A 19,235-nucleotide genomic window follows, 5' to 3' on the forward strand; every position below is an offset into this window, starting at 1 on the left:
TTAGTAATAACTGTACATCATACTTGCATGGCACTTTTTTAGTTACTTCCACATGTGTTGATCCTTGTTAATTTATCCTCATGGATAAATCTTGTATCTGCCTTAGCATCCTTTTTTTAAATCTGTATCTTGCTTCAGTTATACAATATTGAGAATATACTGATTTAAACAGTGAATATTTAAAGCTTGATTTTTTTTTTCCCAGTTGTCCTGGCAACCTAAGGACACTTATTAAGCAGAGATGACAAGTGAGCTTTATTCTGAGGCTTACACAAAATTTGTGAATCTAGCAGGACAAATTGAAGTACTAATCATATCCAACATGTTAAGGTGTTTATAAGTGGCATCTTTTTTTTTAGCATAACATATTGGTGTGACCTTCTTTTTTTAGAATAATATAAAACATATAAAATTATATTTGAGTTGGATACAGATGTTTATCTCCATAAATTAGGGTGTTCTTTATATTATACAACTAAGATAGATAAATGGAAAAAATGAAATGATCTGTGGTTGATACAAAGTTGCAACTGTCATCCACAGTTTTATTTTTTCAGTAAGTTAATATCAGTGTCAATTTTGGACTTACAAATATGTTTGTACTGCTGTTTTTATCTATTTTCTAGGTTTTAAAGTAATTTAATTGAATCTACCCTATGATGTACCTCATGCTGTTCCCAGTCTCATTAGGTTAAAAGAACCTCATTAGCGCTTCTTCCGTTTACACCAAAAATGAGCACAGGGGTGCGTGGCGGTCTCAGTCTCGTGTGACTCCTGATCTCAGGGTCGTGAGTTCAAGACCCATGTTGGGCATGGAGTCTACTTAAAAAAAGAAGGGGAAAAAAATGAGCAGATTCTCTCACAAAGTAAATCAAAAGGAACTGAAAATGAGGAACAAAGTGTGTTCATTTTCTTTTAGGTCTGCTGCTTGATTAATATTAGATCTGTTTTTTTCTTTTTCGTGCTTATTTTCAGAGATAACATTTTTTTTCCTTATTTTTCTTCTGCTGAGTTACTAATATCTATGGGGGGTTTTTTGCTCTTATTTTTTAGCAAATCACAGATGAAGGTCTCATTACTATATGCAGAGGGTGCCATAAGTTACAGTCCCTCTGTGCCTCCGGCTGCTCCAACATCACAGATGCCATCCTGAATGCTCTAGGTCAGAACTGTCCACGGCTTAGGTAAACATTTCTTGTTTAGCTCAAAAAATCTGGGGAAAGGAACAAAGGCATTCTTCACCCAAATTTATCTCTTGGAACTTTGATATTTTTAAGGTAGACACTACAAGGCTGCTGCCCTTTTAGATGCTCACCTGCTTGCTTTGTACCTCATTTAATTACATGTAATTGGCTTAAACCAAGGGGTGATAGCCCCCATTTCCTATTTCTTGCTATCCATAGTAGAATAAAATTAACATTTTATTTCACTACTTGAGAAATGAAATGAAGGCATTTTATTTTCTCTTAATACTTTCATATAATTCCTTTCTGGAGAAAGTTCTTTTTTTTTTTTTTCTGGAGAAAGTTCTTAAGGGCCTACCTACCCTGTGGTTATTTGTTGTGGTAATGATGCCAGATACATAGTTAAGTATTTAAAAAGAAAAAACAGCCCTGCAAGAAAACTTCCTTTGTGCTTATAGTCTTTTAGAGCAAGCCTTATTTCTCTATGTTTCCTCCTCTTTGTCTAAATATAGGATTGGCTGAATATTTACCAAGAATGCCATATTACCATGCATATGGTTTCAAACCCATATTGGTTTTATAAAAGCACATAACATGCTGTTTTGTAATAAATAGGCATGATCCCCATATACCTTTTTTGTTTTTATAACAGAACCTTTATTGTACTTAACATGTTAGATATGTTAACCATTGTTTTAAGTCATTTGCAAATATTAATTCATTCAGTCCTCAAAATAGCATGTAAGCACTGTTACTATCTCCATTACAGATGAGAAAACTAAAGCACAGAGCAGTCAGGTAACCTGTTCAAGGTCTCACAGCTAGTGAGTTCAGGAGCAAGGATTCAAACCCAGGCAGTCTGGCTCCAGAACCCAGGAAACCACATATAATAATCATTGTAAACCCATATAACTTTATTAAAGTTTTTGATTATCACCTGGCTAGGGGCCTAACCATAATTATTAAAAGAAAATTTAATTTGCCTAGATTATCAAAACACCTTGATTGATCATAGACTTGGTCAAAATTAATAATATCAGAGGCTTGGAGCTGAGGAGGTAGCCAGACTCCTCACTAAGAATATTACACATTACCTTTTTCTCTTTTAAAGAGAGGAGTGTTCAGCTCCTTACTCCTTCATGGTTTATTTTATTGTTTGAACACAACGATTCTCAAACATCAAAAGTTAGGTTTCAGTCAGATCACGCTTTCCCATTAAATATCCGTTTCTAATTGATTGTTAATGATTTCTTTTACTGTAACTTTGTTTCAGCTCACGTAGTAAGCAATTTGTAAGCAAACATAAAAATGTTCTTTGGTACTATCATGCAGACGCCACCAAACTTTTCACAGAAAAGAGCTACTTTTGATCCTCTTCCTGTGGTTGGGCTTTCGGTTGGTGTTCAGCAGTCCCTGAGGAGGAAAGAGGCTGCCAGCTCAGCCCTGCTCTGCCCTGGGCCTCCCTGAGAGCCTGTGGGCGGAGGCAGGAAGCTTAAGGGCATTTTTTCATAAGTATGGAATTTCATACTTGGGACAGGACTGTAATTAACAGTCCCGTCATACATTTTTAAAAGCTATTTAAATCTGAGTGAACCTACATGTAAAATAGGGAAAGAGAATAATTTACTTGAGCAACAGATTAATTGAAACAGAGTATTTATCTCCATTTCCTTTGGTTTCTAGGAGCAGGCTGCCCTCTGGGGGTTAGCAGTATGCCATCAAGAAGGCTTTTAAGTGCGTTTTTCATGCATTTTGGCATTAAATACAAGCTTCTATTATATTATTCTGATTGCATCACCCTGAAATGTGTTATTTACAGGACCACTTTATGATGACTCCATGAAAATGAATGGCAAGATCTGTATACACTTGGCTGTTAATGTCACTATATCATGCAGTGCTTAGGGAACAGGAGGTTGTTTTCTTAATTTCTTGCTGTTTTAATAAACCCAGTTTTCAGGGAACACAGGATTGACTTTCACTTTTGTGTTGTATTTTTTTAACAGAATATTAGAAGTGGCAAGGTGTTCTCAATTAACAGATGTAGGCTTTACCACTCTGGCCAGGGTAAGTATTTTCTCCTGGTCCTGTAGGTTTGGTGTGGGATTTTTTTTTTCCCCCAGAACAGTGAGCAATGAGGGAAAATTGGAATGACAGTAGAATTGAGGGTGTGGGATATGAGGGAACTTCTCTCGCAGGTGTGCCTGAGCATTCTTGTGCTGCAGCTATAAGCCTGTATAACACAAACTACTCTGGAAACATAGCCATGCTTTGGAGAACATGATGCTCCTTCATGAGACTTGATTTGCCACATTTTCATTAAATGGTAAATTACACAGGGCCTTCCTAATGCTTCATGAAAAAAAATATTTCTTGGTTATTTGGTATGCGACTGGTGGGTGAGAGTAACGTTGAAAGAAACATAGAAGCCTGAGTTTAAATGGAGATTGTTTGAGGCATCTGGGTGGCTCAGTTGGTTGTGTCTGCCTTCCACTCAGGTCATGGGATCGAGCCCTGCATCGGGCTCCCTGCTCAGGGAGAAACCTGCTTTTCCCTCTCCCACTGCCCCTGCTTATGTTCTCTCTCTCTCTCTATCAAATAAATGAAAACTTTAGAAAGTGAATAAAAAATAAAATTATGCTGTCTTTAAGCAGTATAATGGAATATAAGAAGGAACATTTGCTTTCATGCAGATTGGTGGAATACTAATGGGTGAGGGGCAGCATGTGGCATAACTAAATGAGGACACAAAGCTTACCTTCCATTCTTCCAAAGGAATAGTTTTCATTAAATTATTTACGGTTGGAAGGATCTGTATTAGCTTGGTATTAATATTCAGAAAATTTATTCCCTTGGACTTGTAAGAGATTAGATAGATATTTCAAATGTAGAATAACTGAGAAATTTCCACTGTGATCAAGGCCTTTTAAAATGTGTTAATGGGGGACGCCTGGGTAGCTTAGCAGTTGAGCATCTGCCTTCGGGTCAGGGTCAGGGTGTGATCCTGGGTCCGGAGATCAAGTCCTACATCGGACTCCTTATAAGGACCCTGCTTCTCCCTCGGCCTATGTCTCTGCCCCTCTCTATTTGTCTCTCATGAATAAAATAAATCAGATCTTTTAAAAATAATGTAATAATAAATAAATAAATAAAATGTGTTAATGGACTAAGGCAGAAAGTGACATTAGAGTGACACCAACTCTGAAACGTAAGATTTTTGCATTCATTCATGGGAGACATGAATGGGAGACCCCAGGATCACGCCCCGAGCCAAAGGCAGACAATCAACTGCTGAGCCACCCAGGCATCCCTTTTCCCGTGTTTTAAGTGTTGGTGCTATAATGTTTCGTTTTATATTCTGTAGAATTGCCATGAGCTTGAAAAGATGGACCTGGAAGAGTGTGTTCAGGTAAGAGTGTGGATTTTTACTCAGAAATACTATTTGATAGGGCACCTGGGTGGCTCAGTTGGTTAAGCATTGGACTCTTGGATTTGGCTTAGAGTCATGATATCAAGTCCTGCTTGGTCTCCTTGCTCAGCAGGGAATCTGCTTGAGATTCTCTCTCTCCCCCTTTGCCCCCACCCCCACCCCACTTGCACTCTCTCTTTCTCTCTCTTTCAAATAAATAAATCTTAAAAAAAAAGGAGAGAGAGAGAGAGATACAATATGGTAGAAACTTACAGAAAAGAAAAAACTTACATAATACAGGTACATGAGAACGTTCAGTTCCCTACCCTAATGTAGTATCTGGCAGCACTGCTGGCTCCATTTATTGAGGTGTCCTCCAGGCTTCCTAGGCAGAAGTACTCATGGTATATGTGGTAAGGAAGTAGGGAAATACATGCCATCGGTAAGGTTACCAGTGGAAAGAAAGCAAGCCCAAGCATTGAGACCATAAAGATATTAAAATGTTTCCTTAGACCTATAGGGTTATAATACTAAGAAATAATTAAAGCCCCATCACATTGATAATATGGCACTGCCCTTTTTTTAAAAAATGATAAAAATAAAGATATTCCTAGTACCTATAGAAGTTAATTTTTTCTAAATTACTTATTATCCAGACACCACTTAGCAACTGTTCTTACTAAATTAAAACTTACTGGGACGCCTGAATGGCTCAGCAGTTGAGTGTCTGCCTTTGGCTCGGGGCATGATCCTGGGGTTCTGGGATGGAGTCCCACATCAGGCTCCCTGCATGGAGCCTGCTTCTCCCTTTGCCTATGTCTTTGCCTATCTCTTTCAGTGTCTCTCATGAATAAATAAATAAAATCTTTTTAAAATAAAAATAATAATAAATTAAAACTTACTGACATCCATCTATCTCTTGCACATGCCTGAGTGTCCTCTGTGTCCTCTCTGGTGTTACTCCTGAGTGATATGCATGTGCCTTGCATCTTCCACCATTTCTTAGCCCCTGTGAAGCTATGTACAGTATAATCATCATCATCATTTCAGAGTAAGAGAAGCATTTGTAAAGAAGCACTGATTTACTTTCCAGCCTAAGATAACTATAAAAGACTGTTCTTCTTTCAAGAGTTCCTCCTTCTAAAAAAAAAAAAAGAGTTCCTCCTTCTATGAACTATGTTCATAGTTGACTCAGATTCCAGCAGCCCCTTTTCTGCCACCTTCAGGAAAATACCTGACTCCCAGGTTATCAAATCAGAGTTGTGACATGGCTTATAAAATATAGGATAAATATATATTCTTAAAAATTTGAGGATATTCCCACATTAATTTTTTTTATGGAGCAGTGTCTTCTTATTCTTTTCTGTGTGGTGGTTCTAAGGCGGTAAAACAAAGTCCAGTGGGTAGAAGTTAAAAGGGGACAGATTTTCATTCATTTCAAAACAAAAGATTTTTCAACAGACTTGTTCAAAGATGAAGACTACAGATGACTAGATATGTTCAAACCTGCCTGGATAGGTTCTCAAAGAACAGGTTCAAGTAGCAAATAAAATTTCAATCTTAAGATTCTTTTATTTTACGATTAATATCAGGATACCAGTTTAGAATACAATGTATTCAAGAATGAGGTACAGCCGTGAAGCTTTTCTGGAATTATATCTATAATAAACTTATGTGTTTCTTTCAGATAACAGATAGCACATTAATCCAACTTTCTATACACTGTCCTCGACTTCAAGTATTGGTAAGTTTGACTTTTTAAAAGTTTTATGTGTTCATTGGATTTAGTCAAAACCTAGCTCTTATTTTCTTCTTGGTGTCTGGCTACCATTTTGGGTAAAACATATTTCTTTTTTTTTTTTTTTTTTTTAAATTTCTTTTTTATTTTTTTTATGATAGTCACACACAGAGAGAGAGAGAGAGAGAGAGAGAGAGAGGCAGAGACACAGGCAGAGGGAGAAGCAGGCTCCATGCGCCAGGAGCCTGACGTGGGATTCGATCCCGGGTCTCCAGGATCGCGCCCTGGGCCAAAGGCAGGCGCCAAACCGCTGCGCCACCCAGGGATCCCGGTAAAACATATTTCTACAAGTTGCCAACTTATAGAGGACCAAGGATTATGTACTTGGAGATTGAAAAGTGACATGGAGAATATGAGTTCTCTCTCCCACATGAATTACACTTAACCCTGAAGGATGTTAAACTTCAGAGATCCAGGGGGCACCTGCCTTCAGCTTGGGTCATGATCCCAGGGTCCTGGGATCGAGCCCGGAATTGGGCTCCCTGCTCAGTGGAGAGTCTGCTGCTTCCTCTCCCGCTCCCCCTGCTTATGCATTCCCTCTCTCCTGTCGAATAAGTAAATAAAAATTTAAATAAATTTCAAAGATCCAGGAGACAAGGTGGCCCAAAATACAGTTTACTTCAGCCTGACATTAAATGGTACTGTAAAACAGAATTAGTCATGGCTTTACTGGGGGTGTTCTCTGTTACTGTTTCCAGTAACACTGTGGGAAAACATTCTGCTTAACTATTTTGTGTCCAGGCTCATTTTTTGTGTGTATTTGATGACATATTACTACCCAGAATTGGGACAAGGGGTTCTGAGTTTCACGTGGAGGAACCAGGGTTTTAAGGAAAATTGATAAAGAGGTTTATGTGAAGAGATGACCACACTTAACAGGTGTAGGAATCATCTTCAGTTAGTTAACTATTTTGGAATTTCTCTGTATCAGGTATTCAGTGTTTAGTCCAAATTCCAGAAAATTGTGTTCAAGAAAAGCTTGAACCCCTCTTGTCCCTGTAGAAAAGTGTTAATTTGTATGTGGGGGTGGATATCGTATCTTGTTCAGGAACTGTTTTCAGTCATTGCATGAATTCACACAGTATGTTTAGAATCACACACAGAGGGGGCAGCCCCGGTGGCGCAGCGGTTTGGCGCCTCCTGCAGTCTGGGGTGTGATCCTGGAGACCCGGGATCGAGTCCCACATTGGGCTCCCTGCATAGAGCCTGCTTCTCCCTCTGCCTGTGTCTCTGCCTCTCTCTCTGTGTCTATGAATAAATAAATAAAATCTTAAAAAAAAAAAAAAGAATCACACACAGAGGGACATCTGGGTGGCTCAGTGGTTGAATGTCCAACTCGATTTCGACTCAGGCCATGATCTCAAAGTTGTAGGATCGAGCCCTGCATCAGGCTCCACACCAGGCATGGAGCCTACTTAAGATTCTGTTTCTCCCTCTCCCTCTGCCCCTTCTCCCCCACAAAAAAAGAATCACACGCAAAAATGTCAGTATTGATTGTCAAAAGCAGAAACCCAGCAACTCTAGTTTGCTTTCTTCATTTCACCATATAGATCTTGTGATGGCTTTGTATACATCACAGTCCAACCCAGAAGGTTTCCTTTCTGGCTGTACACAGGCCAGTGGCTAGAAGAAAGACACGAGATGTTTCATTGTCCTTCCTTGCTCTATTTGGCTGCAGAGTCTGTCTCACTGTGAGCTGATCACAGACGATGGAATTCGTCACCTGGGGAATGGGGCCTGCGCCCATGACCAGCTGGAGGTGATTGAACTGGACAACTGCCCACTAATCACAGATGCTTCCCTCGAGCACTTGAAGAGTTGTCACAGCCTTGAGCGGATAGAACTCTATGACTGCCAGCAAATCACACGGGCTGGGATCAAGAGACTCAGGGTAAAGATGGCTGCACACTCTCCATCTCTGTGCTCTTAGCACCTTTCCTTTATTTTTTCCTGTCCTCCATTTCCTTTTTGTGTTTGCCTTTGTTTTAGATTTAGATTTCTGTGATTTTTATATTTACTTGGACATTTAGCAAAGAGGAAAAAAAAAATGGAGAGCAAACCTAAGGGTAGGATAGATAGTTTTTACCTGTTGTTCCAGATGGAAATTTAGTGTGAAAATGTTCACTGAGGGGAAGAAAGTAGGTCTCCTCCCAGCAGAGTCTCTCCTGTAATGTCCAGGGCTTACTAACATACCCAGAGTCAAAAACACATGCCAGATTCAGGAAAGAAAGGAATAACAAAATATTGAGTTAAATGGGATTTAAGAATTTAATTTGAAAAAAAAAGAATTTAATTTGTATTTCCTTTCACATCAAACCCTTTTGCTGGGCTTCTTATTTTTTTTAAGACAACAAGTGTATTAAGTAGGTTTTTTTTTGTTTTTTTTTTTTTACCTTTTCTTTTAGCCCCCATCCTCCATACTAAAGAGACCCATGGATAGTCAAACAGAAGGCAGGTTGCCAGCAAGGAGGTTATAAAAGGATGGATGAATCTCTATGTTAGGTTATTCACTTCAACAGAACAGATTTATTGGAACATCTGCTTCATACCTGCTGTGGGAAAGGCACTGTGCTTAGTGAGGCCCTTACAACCAGTGTCTACAAACATTCATGTTGACCATATGGCATCTGACTCATAAAGGAACACCAAATCTCATCTTGAGTTCCAGTTGACCTTTGTTCTTCCTCTTCCTTCTGACCTAGAAGACTGAGAGCATAACTGCAGTGGGGAGGCCTTGCAGCCATATTCCCTTTACACTGAAAGAGGAGAACCACAGGCCAACCAAAGCCTCTTCCGTGGACTCCTTACAGTAGGGTTCCTAGACTTGCCTGGTTGTGCAGAATCTCTTCCATCTTAGAGTCCTCAAGACTTTTTATCTGTTCTTCAAATAATCACTTAGTACTTTTCCATTTTAATTTAGCCATTTATGTCTGGACTATTAAGTTCCGTAAGAATGGGATCTCCATGTTGACCATCTTTATACCCCCTAGATAACTAGCACAGTGCCTTGAGTATTGTAGGAATTCAGAAGCTATTTATGTAGTAAAAACTAGCAGTGTGTTGTTAAAAGAGGATAATGAGGTTTTTAAAGAAATATCAGAAGAAACATTGTCCACAATGACTTGGAAAAAATTATTTTAAGCTTGAATAATTTCTTTCAACTTTGGGAATCCAATTAGCAATCCCTTTGGGACAGGTTAAGAGATTAGTTTGAAGTTTTTCCCCAGTTTTATTATTAAAAAGCAGATACCAAAGTTTATGTGAGCTACTTAGTAATTTAGAATAACCTGAAATGCTACAAAGCAGAACCCAGGCCTCTCAACATCCTGACTGGTACTCAGCCTCTGCCTCGCTCTCATGTTCACTCAGCCCCTGTGGTTTGTTGGGGATTTTTTAGTTTGTTTGTTTTTTTTCCTGAAAAGCAACATTGCTCTTTCTGTTTAAGCCCTCTCTCTCAGTAATGTTTCTGTCTTGTTTCAGACCCATTTGCCCAATATTAAAGTCCACGCCTACTTCGCACCTGTCACTCCACCCCCATCAGTAGGGGGCAGCAGACAGCGATTCTGCAGATGCTGCATCATCCTATGACAATGGAGGTGGTCAACCTTGGTGAACTGAGTATTTAATGACACTTCTAGAGTTACAATGGAGTCTCCAGTGGAAGCAACCCCAGTGTTCTGGGCAAGGGTTATCAAGTGAGGGCAGCGTCCAGATCCCCAGAGCCACACATAACATGCATACCCACCCTCACCTCCACCCATTCAAGTTCTGTGACCAGGGGACTGAAGCCCATGCTGGCTTTATCACGTGGTTTGGTAAAACTTAACCATTCCCAGTGGACATGCCAAGAAGAAAATAGTAGGCAAGGTGGAGGGAAGGGGGCATTCCAGCAAACCCAGCGTTACTGCTCCTGCAGTTTCTTCATTTTGTGAAGGGGTTTCTATGGTGGTTTTGGAACAGCAGCTGCAGTCCTCCAGGGTCAAGGAAAGCATAGAAAAACAATATCTGTTGTATCCAGGGACCAGAAAGAAAATTTCTTTGCATCCTCTAAATGGTAGCCGTCCATCAGGAGATGACTACAGAGCTTCTGTGCTTCCTTGTCCCTAAGCCAACATGCCGAGCATGCTCACCAAGAAGGCTCATCCATTCCTCCTCCTATGTTCTCAGTATTTGGCCCAGAGGTTTCCCAAGTGGTTGCCCCGAAATCGCTGTGGTCCAAATGTGATGACTTACTCAAATTGTCACTGTCTGTAGCACACTTTGCACACCTGTCTTCCATTCTTTGTCGCTCCCTCCTGCATTCTGGCTCCATCTGTTCACCTGTTCATTGTCTGCTTACTCACACTCAGTTGTTACTCTTTTGCCGTTGTTGTGTTTACAGTATGCATTTGGGATGATTAGTTGGGGTTACCAAACATTTTTAAAAGAGACATTATCAATAAATATTTTTTTAATTCTAAATTTTATCATTAGGGGACCCTGCCTGAATCTTTGCCAGTCTGAAGGGAAACCATAATAAAAACAAGAAATGTTATAAGAAGAAATTGAGCTAAAACTATTTTGATGAAAACAAACGTTGCCTTTTGGTTTCTGTTCTACTTTGTGATATATAATAATACGCATGATAGGCCCAGTATTCTCCCTGCACATTTTTCCTTCCATCAGACGCCACTAACTTAATAAGGGAAGAGAAATGTGTTACTAGTAAACAGTGGAATGGTGAATCCCAAAACTGAGCTGAAAGCCCCCCAACCCAAGTTCAGACAGGTCGTATGTTCACTGGAATCTGAGTGTGAGCAGTAGCATCTCTGATTTGTGTCTGTGAGGTGGTTTTGCTATAGCAGGAATGCTACTAGAGTTGCTATGCAGTCTAGTTGGTCAGTTTCTCTTTTTTCCCCCTGTTCCAGCCTACCAGGGATAGAAGAATGACCCTAGAACAGCTGGTCAACCGTATGTCGGTGTTGATGGTCTATCTCGAATGTTGGCACCATGAAGGACCAGAACCATTTCAAAACCTGTCAACCTTCTCTCTCTTGTGCTCCAGACTTCCCATGAATGAAATGCAGGGATAACCAGGTGAACACTTTGGGGCTGGAGAAAGAAAACATTGAAAAGGAGAAGGGTGTTCAGTGTCTCTGCTGAGCATGTTCAGCAGAGCTGAAGGCAGGTATTCAGTGACCATGACTCAGAGTCAAAGAAGAGGCTTCCTTATCTTATGCCCAAAAAAGTCATAAAGGATGAGGGAAATAAAATGAGTTTCTGAAGAGCAAGAAGTAGATTTAAATCTAAACCCCAAAGTTAGAAACTTTGTGTGATATTTAATAGGACAACTTTCTTCTTTTGGATGAGGGGGGTATTTTAGGACCTTATTGTGCAGTCCCTCATGATCTTCTACATGATCCAGGCTGTTAAAAGGCTTGTTATAACACTGCAGATGCTGGCTCTACCAGCATATGTAGGAATAAAGTATGACTTCTGTCTCCACAAGCAATTTGATGAAAGAGTGCTAGAAATCTGTACTATCCAGGATTATTTCGCATGTTAAATTTATTTTAAATCCAAATCAATTTTATTATTCCCTTGTAAAAGCTCAAATTACTTTTATTTTTCCTTCCCCCTTCTCCTTACCCTCTTTCTAAATTATCACATGAGGAATATACTTAAAAGAATTTTCTGAGTATAGTTGACATAGGAATATACTTTTTTTAAAGATTTTATTTATTTGTTCATGAGAGACACAGAGAGAGAGAGGAGGCAGAGACATAGGCAGAGGGAGAAGCAGGCTCCATGCAGGGAGCCCAACGCGGGACTTGATCCTGGGTCTCCAGGATCAGGCCCCAGGCCGAAGGCACCGCCAAACTGCTGAGCCCCCCAGGCTGCCCTAGGAATATACTTTTTAAAAGTGAGATTCATTCTCCTGATTATACTCTACCTATACAAAGATACATGCATACACACACTTCCAGATGTGGTTAATAATATTCAGATCCCCAGGTCACTCATTCAAACAAAACTAAGAAGAGAAATATTTAGGGGCCATCTGTTCTAACATACTAAGTTTTTTTTTTAGTATTGCCTGAACAAATTAACCATAAAACTGATTGATTAGCGAGTATGGATTTAAATTGCCCACAGTTGAGGCTAGTAAGGCACTTCTTTACTTAAAAGGTACATAAATGTAAAAGACCCTATTCACGAGGACATGAACATCTTGGAAATGCCATTTCTCAACTCAAAGAGCATACCCACTCCTGTCTGGGTCAAGAACAGAGTCCAGTGAGAGAGAAAAGGAGCGTGTGGCACTGGCTTGTATGTGGTCAGGCCTTGTTCTTTTTGCAAGAAAATTTCAGGCCCATCAAGCATGGAAGGAAATACGATTTTATGCCAGTCTGCAATCTACGCCAGCTGATGAAATGTACCAGGACCTTAAGAACCCAGAACATGGTAAGTTTTGGTTAGGTGGAAAGGGCTCTGCCATCTGAACATAATGCTTCCTCTCTTACTATCAAGGACACTTTTGAAAATTCAGTAAGGCTTCAGAGGTTTAGGAAAAACTCCTTGGTCCATTCATCTGACTCCAGAGTCCCAGGACTCTGCCTTCTATGATGAATACAGGGTGAATGAAGAGATTTGAGAGAAGTCAAAAGATACCCTCAGAGCTATTGCATAGACCTGCAGGTAGCCAGGAGGGGTTATTGCTGTGTCTGTGGAGGACATTATTAAACATCCAGATTACCTCTTTCTAAGCAGCCTTTCCCTCTACATTTTACAGCATCATTTGCTATGTGAGTATCTTTTCTGACCTCTACGTTGGCTCCATCAAGGTGATTCCAGCTTTTTTTTTTTTTTTTTTTTTTGCACTACTCCCATTTTCTTCCTATATTCATCCTTGCTTTCTATTTAAAGCCTCCATCTCACTCCCAGTGGTGCTACTGATTTATTCTTTGGGTCCTTTCCTAATCTAAGCAAAGTCTGTGGGCAACCTTGAATATAGTAGCTATAGTATGGCTTGGGCCATTTTTCAGTGAGTGGTCTTAAATGTTTGCTTACCAAATTTGAAATCAAGCTGTTGGGTATGAAGAATAAGGGGATTTGGCTTCATCCTTTTTTCCCCAATATTTGGAATATGAAAGCACATTGTGCTCTATGTAAAAAAAAAAAAAAAAAAAAAATCCTCCTATTCTGCTCTTTAGTGGATGTAAGAGTATTTCTTAAATTTTTTTTTTTTTGTTTCCACATCAGGTTGACATAGCAGACCTATAAGTCAGAAACTTTATGTATTCTTTATAGCACATATTTATAGGGACATTTGGCATATATTTTCATGATGCTTTATTTTGGGCTTTATAGGCCTTTTGAACTGTTCAATACAGCTCTAATGCTACAGCAGTCGGGTTCCTTTATTTCTCCTTATTGCCTTTTAAAATGCTTTGTTACCTTTTTGATAGCCCATTCATGCCATGGGGGGTTAAACAAAATGTGCAGTGGAACTTATCCTGGTCTGAAGTTGTAGGGAAGTATGAGTGTGGCACCAGAAGGAAGAGAGTATTGCCTGCCTACTTGTGTGGGCAGTATATCTTTAGGTGACTGTGGTTTTGAAGAAGAGGAACACTTGTGGATCATGGTTGACCCTTGGCCATTTAATGTTTATTCGGCTGAAAGTCACAGGCTGCTTGTGACAGGTGCTACCAATGCGAGAGGAAGGGTTTAAAGGAAATGGGCCCATCCTGCCTTCCCCTCTTTGAGTGCATGGTTTAAGATTAACCATCTCCATTGTGCATCCTGGCATTGTGCACTGGACTCTTCAGTGGTATGCTTTGAGCTTCCAATACCTTTTTTTTTTTTTTTTAAGATTGCCTTCCTATCTGCCCACCAGTTCTAGGATCTTTAACTGCCTCATGCCCAGGCAGTGTGAATTAGCCGAGTCTTGTTTGATAAGAGGAGGAAGATGTTTGATTGGAAGTCTTGAAGCAAACCCTCCCTTCGAACAAAGAACCCTAAAGCAGCAGGAGGGTGAGGGGAAATATGGAGTCTAAACCCCTCGTCACCTATCTATCATAAATTTTAATTGTAATATTGGAAGATACAGGAAACTATATAAGACCATGCTGGTAGGATATAATGAACCCAGGTAATTTGGGAATAACATTTGGCTGTATTTGATATATCCAGGTGCCCTAACTTAACAGCTTGGTTCTCCAGCAAAGAACATGCTTCTCTAAACTTGCCGTCTCACTCGAGACAAACTCTGCCTGCCAGAAACTACCATTTGAGGCAAGTGAGTTTTCTGCATGAAGAGCTTCTGCAGCTCCTCTTCACGAGGCAAGTCTACCTGTTTGTCCATTTTTATTAGGAACATCAGATCTGCATCTCTGAAGGCTTTGACCCTTAAGAAGGTCAGTAAGAACCTCTCAGCTGAGTCTGAGTGAATCTTTGGAGCCCAACAGAGTTACACTTAATTTTCTGTAAGAGAAAAATGTGTTGGATAAGCTCACATGTGAGGTATTAAGAGAAATTCCATATTGTGCTGCTTCTGACTCTGCCTCATTGGTTGAGTAAGGCCTCGGTGGAGTTTGGTTCATAGTGTTGAGTATCTGCTTCCTCAGCCAAGGTGTCTCACTGCCCTTTTAGGGCATGAACAGCCAGAACTGTGTCAATCAAGTCTATTTTCTGTTTTTCAGCATCTTGTTTTGAAGAATTGGGGTGGGAAAATGGTAGATGAGATTCAAAGTAAAGGAAAGAATCAGTTCTAGAAGTGGGGCACTTTGCTTCAAGTACAGGTATCTGTCCCAAATATGTAGCAACACCTCCCTCACATATGTGAGTAGGTTCACTTTTCCTCTCCATCCAGTAAACTCCACACCTTCCTCACTGCAAGGAGGGCTTCTGCCTACCAGGCACCTACCCAGAGTCACCCAGATGGGGATTGGCACCCCTCACAGAACCACCAGTGCTTCTGGGCATGGCTTTCACCAGGGCAAGGGCTGGAAGGCAGTAAATGAGAATCCCTACCCCATGAAGAGATGGGACAAGAGAGGTGTCCAGACACATACCCTTTCTCTTCTGCCATACCCAAAGAACCCAGGGAAATCTTTGAAGCGATGACTTTTTTATTAAAGTAGAAGAAATCTTTGCCCCACTAAGTTTTGCTTGTCACTATTGCTTACTACTAACTTTCACTAATTCAAATCTGTGTCACACTGCTGCTCACACATATACATGTGTTTCTTACCTTAGCCTAACCCTTCTAAGCCCCTGGAGTCATTACTTCTGTTTTGTTTTTCTTTCTTTTCTTTCTTTCTTTCTTTCTTTCTCCTTTCTTTTTCTTTTTTTTTTTTTTTTTTTTTAATGGCACTAGTAAATGACAACCGAAAGTCTTAGGAAATCCTAACCTGAAAAGGAGTCTTTAACTGGCATGGTTTGATTAATACTTTACCTGCCCACCCCCTCTCCCCCCACACCCCCCAAAGACTTGAATGATTTTCTTTCCTAATGCTATATGATAGACCTGTAAAAAGTGAAACCTTTGCTGCTGCTTTTCTGGGTTTACATATTTTTTTCCTGCCCTTAATAATTTCTTACCTGTGCTTCTCTGATGACTGTTACTTTCTAATAAGTGCAGGAAGGAGGTGAGCCTGAGATTGTTTCTCTGACTCCCCTCCTCACCCTACCCCCAAACTACATGCTAACCTCTAACACACACAAGACCGGGGGCCGGGACTCAGCAGAAGCTGTGTGGGTGTTTTCTCATATGCTGCCACTGTTGCTGTGGGAGCTGGCCCCTGAGGGCCTGTGACTTCCCAGGACGAAGGGTTGCAAGCTACTGTTGGTAGGGGAGAAAAAGACCTTCTGCATCTGCCTTTCTCCGTTCCTGTTTAATGACTCAGCCTTTAGCCTCCTCCCACCCTAGCTGCCTCCTTTTTCCTACCTGGAACTGTTTCCAGGTTACCTGCCTAGTGCAGTTCCTGGCCGCTCTCCCCAGCCTTGCCCACCTTCTGGTGACACTGAGAGCACAGACCTGTGCAGAGTTCAGACAGCAGGGAGGACAACCCCTGCCCATTGGACTCTGCCTGAGGACACAGATGGGTGGGCAAATGGTGCTGGGAGAGAAATTCTTACCTTCAAACCAGGCTGTTTCATCCCTGCACTGACCCCCTCTGACGCCTCTTCCCCTGAGGGGACAGAAGGCAGAGGATGGTTGAATGGCAGGGTCTGATCCCAGACTTGCTGTGGCCTAAGCCTCCTTCAGCTCTGCTTTGGAGTGCTTCAGTGCGTGAGAACTGCTGCTTTCTTGTTTCTCCACTAGGCCTGCACCAGCACTCAGCTGGTCCCTGCGGCTGACACACAGTCCCCGACTTGGTGACTGAACACCAGGTTCCATTAGCTGTCCAAGTGACTGCTTCCACCCAATACTTTTGGCGCTTGAGGATGGGGGGGGAGGGAGGGTTATTTAAAATCCAAGGTGGCAGTAGAGGATTCCTTTTGCTTTAAAATCTTTGGACTAAAAGAAAAATGTTTTTTATATATAAATATATAAAGTAAATTGTTATGTAACTATTACTGTTTCCTGTATGTTCTAATTTTGTTTATGATGTAATTAAAGGAAATAAGCTGTGAAGACTTTTCATTTTGCTGTGGAAATAGCCTGACTCGGAGCTGTGATTCTTAACTTCCTTGAACCCTAGAACTACAGAGGCTCCTGAGGCCGAATGAAGGCACTTCTTTTTGGCATCCTTATATTTTTTTAAAGATTTATTTATTTATTCATGAGAGACACAGAGAGAGAGAGAGACAGAGACACAGGCAGAGGGAGAAGCAGGCTCCACACAGGGAGCCCTACGTGGGACTCGATCCCCGGTCTCCAGAATCATGCCCTGGACTGAAGGCAGCGCTAAACCGCTGAGCCATCGGGGCTGCCCAGCATCCTTATATTTTTAAAATATTCTTTAACCAATACCCTTATTAATTATTTTAATAGGCTTAATAACCTTTTTAATAGCCTTTAATACCCTGAACAGCTGTATCTAAGAAAAACAGAAGACATAATATAAATCAGTTTCTTTTTTTTTTTTAAGTCAGAGTTTCTAAAAACCTTTGTTTTAATTCATTTGACAGCAGCAGTTCAACTGAGTCCCCTGTGAGAGCATGCCCTCACCTTGACTAGGAAGGAATAAATAGAGTAGTATAATGGCTAAAACAACTCCAAGCCAGATTGCCTGACTTCCATCCAAATAACCTTGGCCAGTTGACCCTTCTGTCTCCGTTCTTCATTGGTAAAATGAGGATAACAGTACCTACTTTTTTAGAGAATGAAGATTAAAAAGATAATGACAACATGGTAGATACTTGTTACCTGCTTTTTTGCCCTTCGTGTCAACAAAGTTCAGTATCTAGTCTGTGCAAGAGGCTCCTGGGTTGAGACACATACACAAAGGTTAATCCAGTAGGGTTCCTGTCCTTTTGGTGGAGATGAGCAGTGGAGCCAAAACAGCAACCTGAACTTCAGTCTGAAGTTAACCACCCTGTCGTGAAACACCCATGGGGAGCCCTATGGAAGTATAGGCCACATGTGATCAGTGCTGAGATAAATGATCAATGAGGAATTAAACAGATCTTTTTAAGAGGGCATCTTGGCTTGTCTTCCACTCCATACATGTGAGTTTTCTGTTTTCGTGTTTGAAATTTAAGACTTACTTAATTTTTTTTTTTTTTTTTTTTTTTAGAGAGAGAAAATCTCCAGCAGACTCCCACTGAATGCAGAGCACCAACCTGGGGCTCAGTCTCACAACCCTGTGATTATGACCTGAGCCAAAATCAAGAGTTGGAGACCCAACCAACTGAGCCACCCTGGTGCTCCTCAGTGTTTGAGATTTTTAATAATATTCCGAGGGGGTGCACCTGGTGGCTCAAGTCGGTTGAGTGTCTGCCTTTGGCTCAGGTCATGATCCCAGGGTCCTGGGATGGAGCCCACATTAGACTCCCTACTCAGCAGGGAGTCTTCTGCTCCCCCTGTCCCCCCATGCCCACTCATGCTCACTCCTCGCTCTCTCTCAAATAAATAAGATCTTAATAAAATAAAATTCCCAGGGATCCCTGGGTGGCGCAGCGGTTTGGCGCCTGCCTTTGGCCCAGGGCGCAATCCTGGAGACCTGGGATCGAATCCCACATCGGGCTCCCGGTGCATGGAGCCTACTTCTCCCTCTACCTGTGTCTCTGCCTCTCTCTCTCTCTCTCTCTCTGTGTGACTTTCATAAATAAATAAAAATTTAAAAAAAAATTTTAAAAAAATAAATAAATAAAATAAAATTCCCTACCCTAAATAGTTCTCTCTTTACTTCATCCCTTTAAAAAAGAAAAAAGATTTTATTTTTAAGTAATCGCAACATTCAACGTGGGGCTGGAACTATGACTCGAGATTAAGAGTCGCATGCTCCACCAACTAAGCCAGCCAGATGCCCCTGCATTTTCACTTTTTAAAACAGTTAATTTAATATAAAATTGGTTTTCTACATGGAAAAGGATACACACAAAAAAAAAATCAGTTTCAGGTCAATTATTGACCTAAAAGTGAAATGCAAAATTAAAATTTTAATTTTGCAAAATATGCATAGGAAATTATGACTTTAACATAGGGAAAGATTTCTTAAGACCTAAAATACCACTACATTATTTTAAGATTTATTTATTTTAGAGAGCATGAGCAGGAGGGGCAGAGGGGGAGAGAGAAGTAGACTCCCCACTGATCAGGGATCCCCATGCAGGGCTCGATTCCAGGACCCCAGGATTATAACCCAAGCAGAAAGCAGATGCTTAACCTGACTAAGCCACCCTGGAGCTCTAAGTC

The 19,235-nt window shown here is 40.8% G+C and overlaps 1 protein-coding gene across 5 annotated transcripts in view; it reads left to right on the forward strand.

The window, feature by feature from the left end:
• The window catches only part of FBXL20 (F-box and leucine rich repeat protein 20), a 104,186-nt gene extending 93,329 nt beyond the window's left edge, over nucleotides 1-10,857 (forward strand). For all 5 annotated transcript variants that reach the window (XM_055316153.1, XM_055316171.1, XM_055316162.1 and 2 more), the window contains 6 exons: nucleotides 1,054-1,184; nucleotides 3,191-3,251; nucleotides 4,549-4,593; nucleotides 6,281-6,337; nucleotides 8,070-8,282; nucleotides 9,872-10,857. In XM_055316153.1, the coding sequence (XP_055172128.1) occupies nucleotides 1,054-1,184; nucleotides 3,191-3,251; nucleotides 4,549-4,593; nucleotides 6,281-6,337; nucleotides 8,070-8,282; nucleotides 9,872-9,979 (615 nt within the window). In that variant the 3' untranslated portion in view covers nucleotides 9,980-10,857. The remainder of the gene's footprint in view (nucleotides 1-1,053; nucleotides 1,185-3,190; nucleotides 3,252-4,548; nucleotides 4,594-6,280; nucleotides 6,338-8,069; nucleotides 8,283-9,871) is intronic.
• Nucleotides 10,858-19,235: the final 8,378 nt, after the last annotated feature.

This window comes from Nyctereutes procyonoides, unplaced genomic scaffold, assembly GCF_905146905.1.
Source record: "Nyctereutes procyonoides isolate TBG_1078 unplaced genomic scaffold, NYPRO_anot_genome, whole genome shotgun sequence".
NCBI classification, from domain to species: domain Eukaryota; kingdom Metazoa; phylum Chordata; class Mammalia; order Carnivora; family Canidae; genus Nyctereutes; species Nyctereutes procyonoides.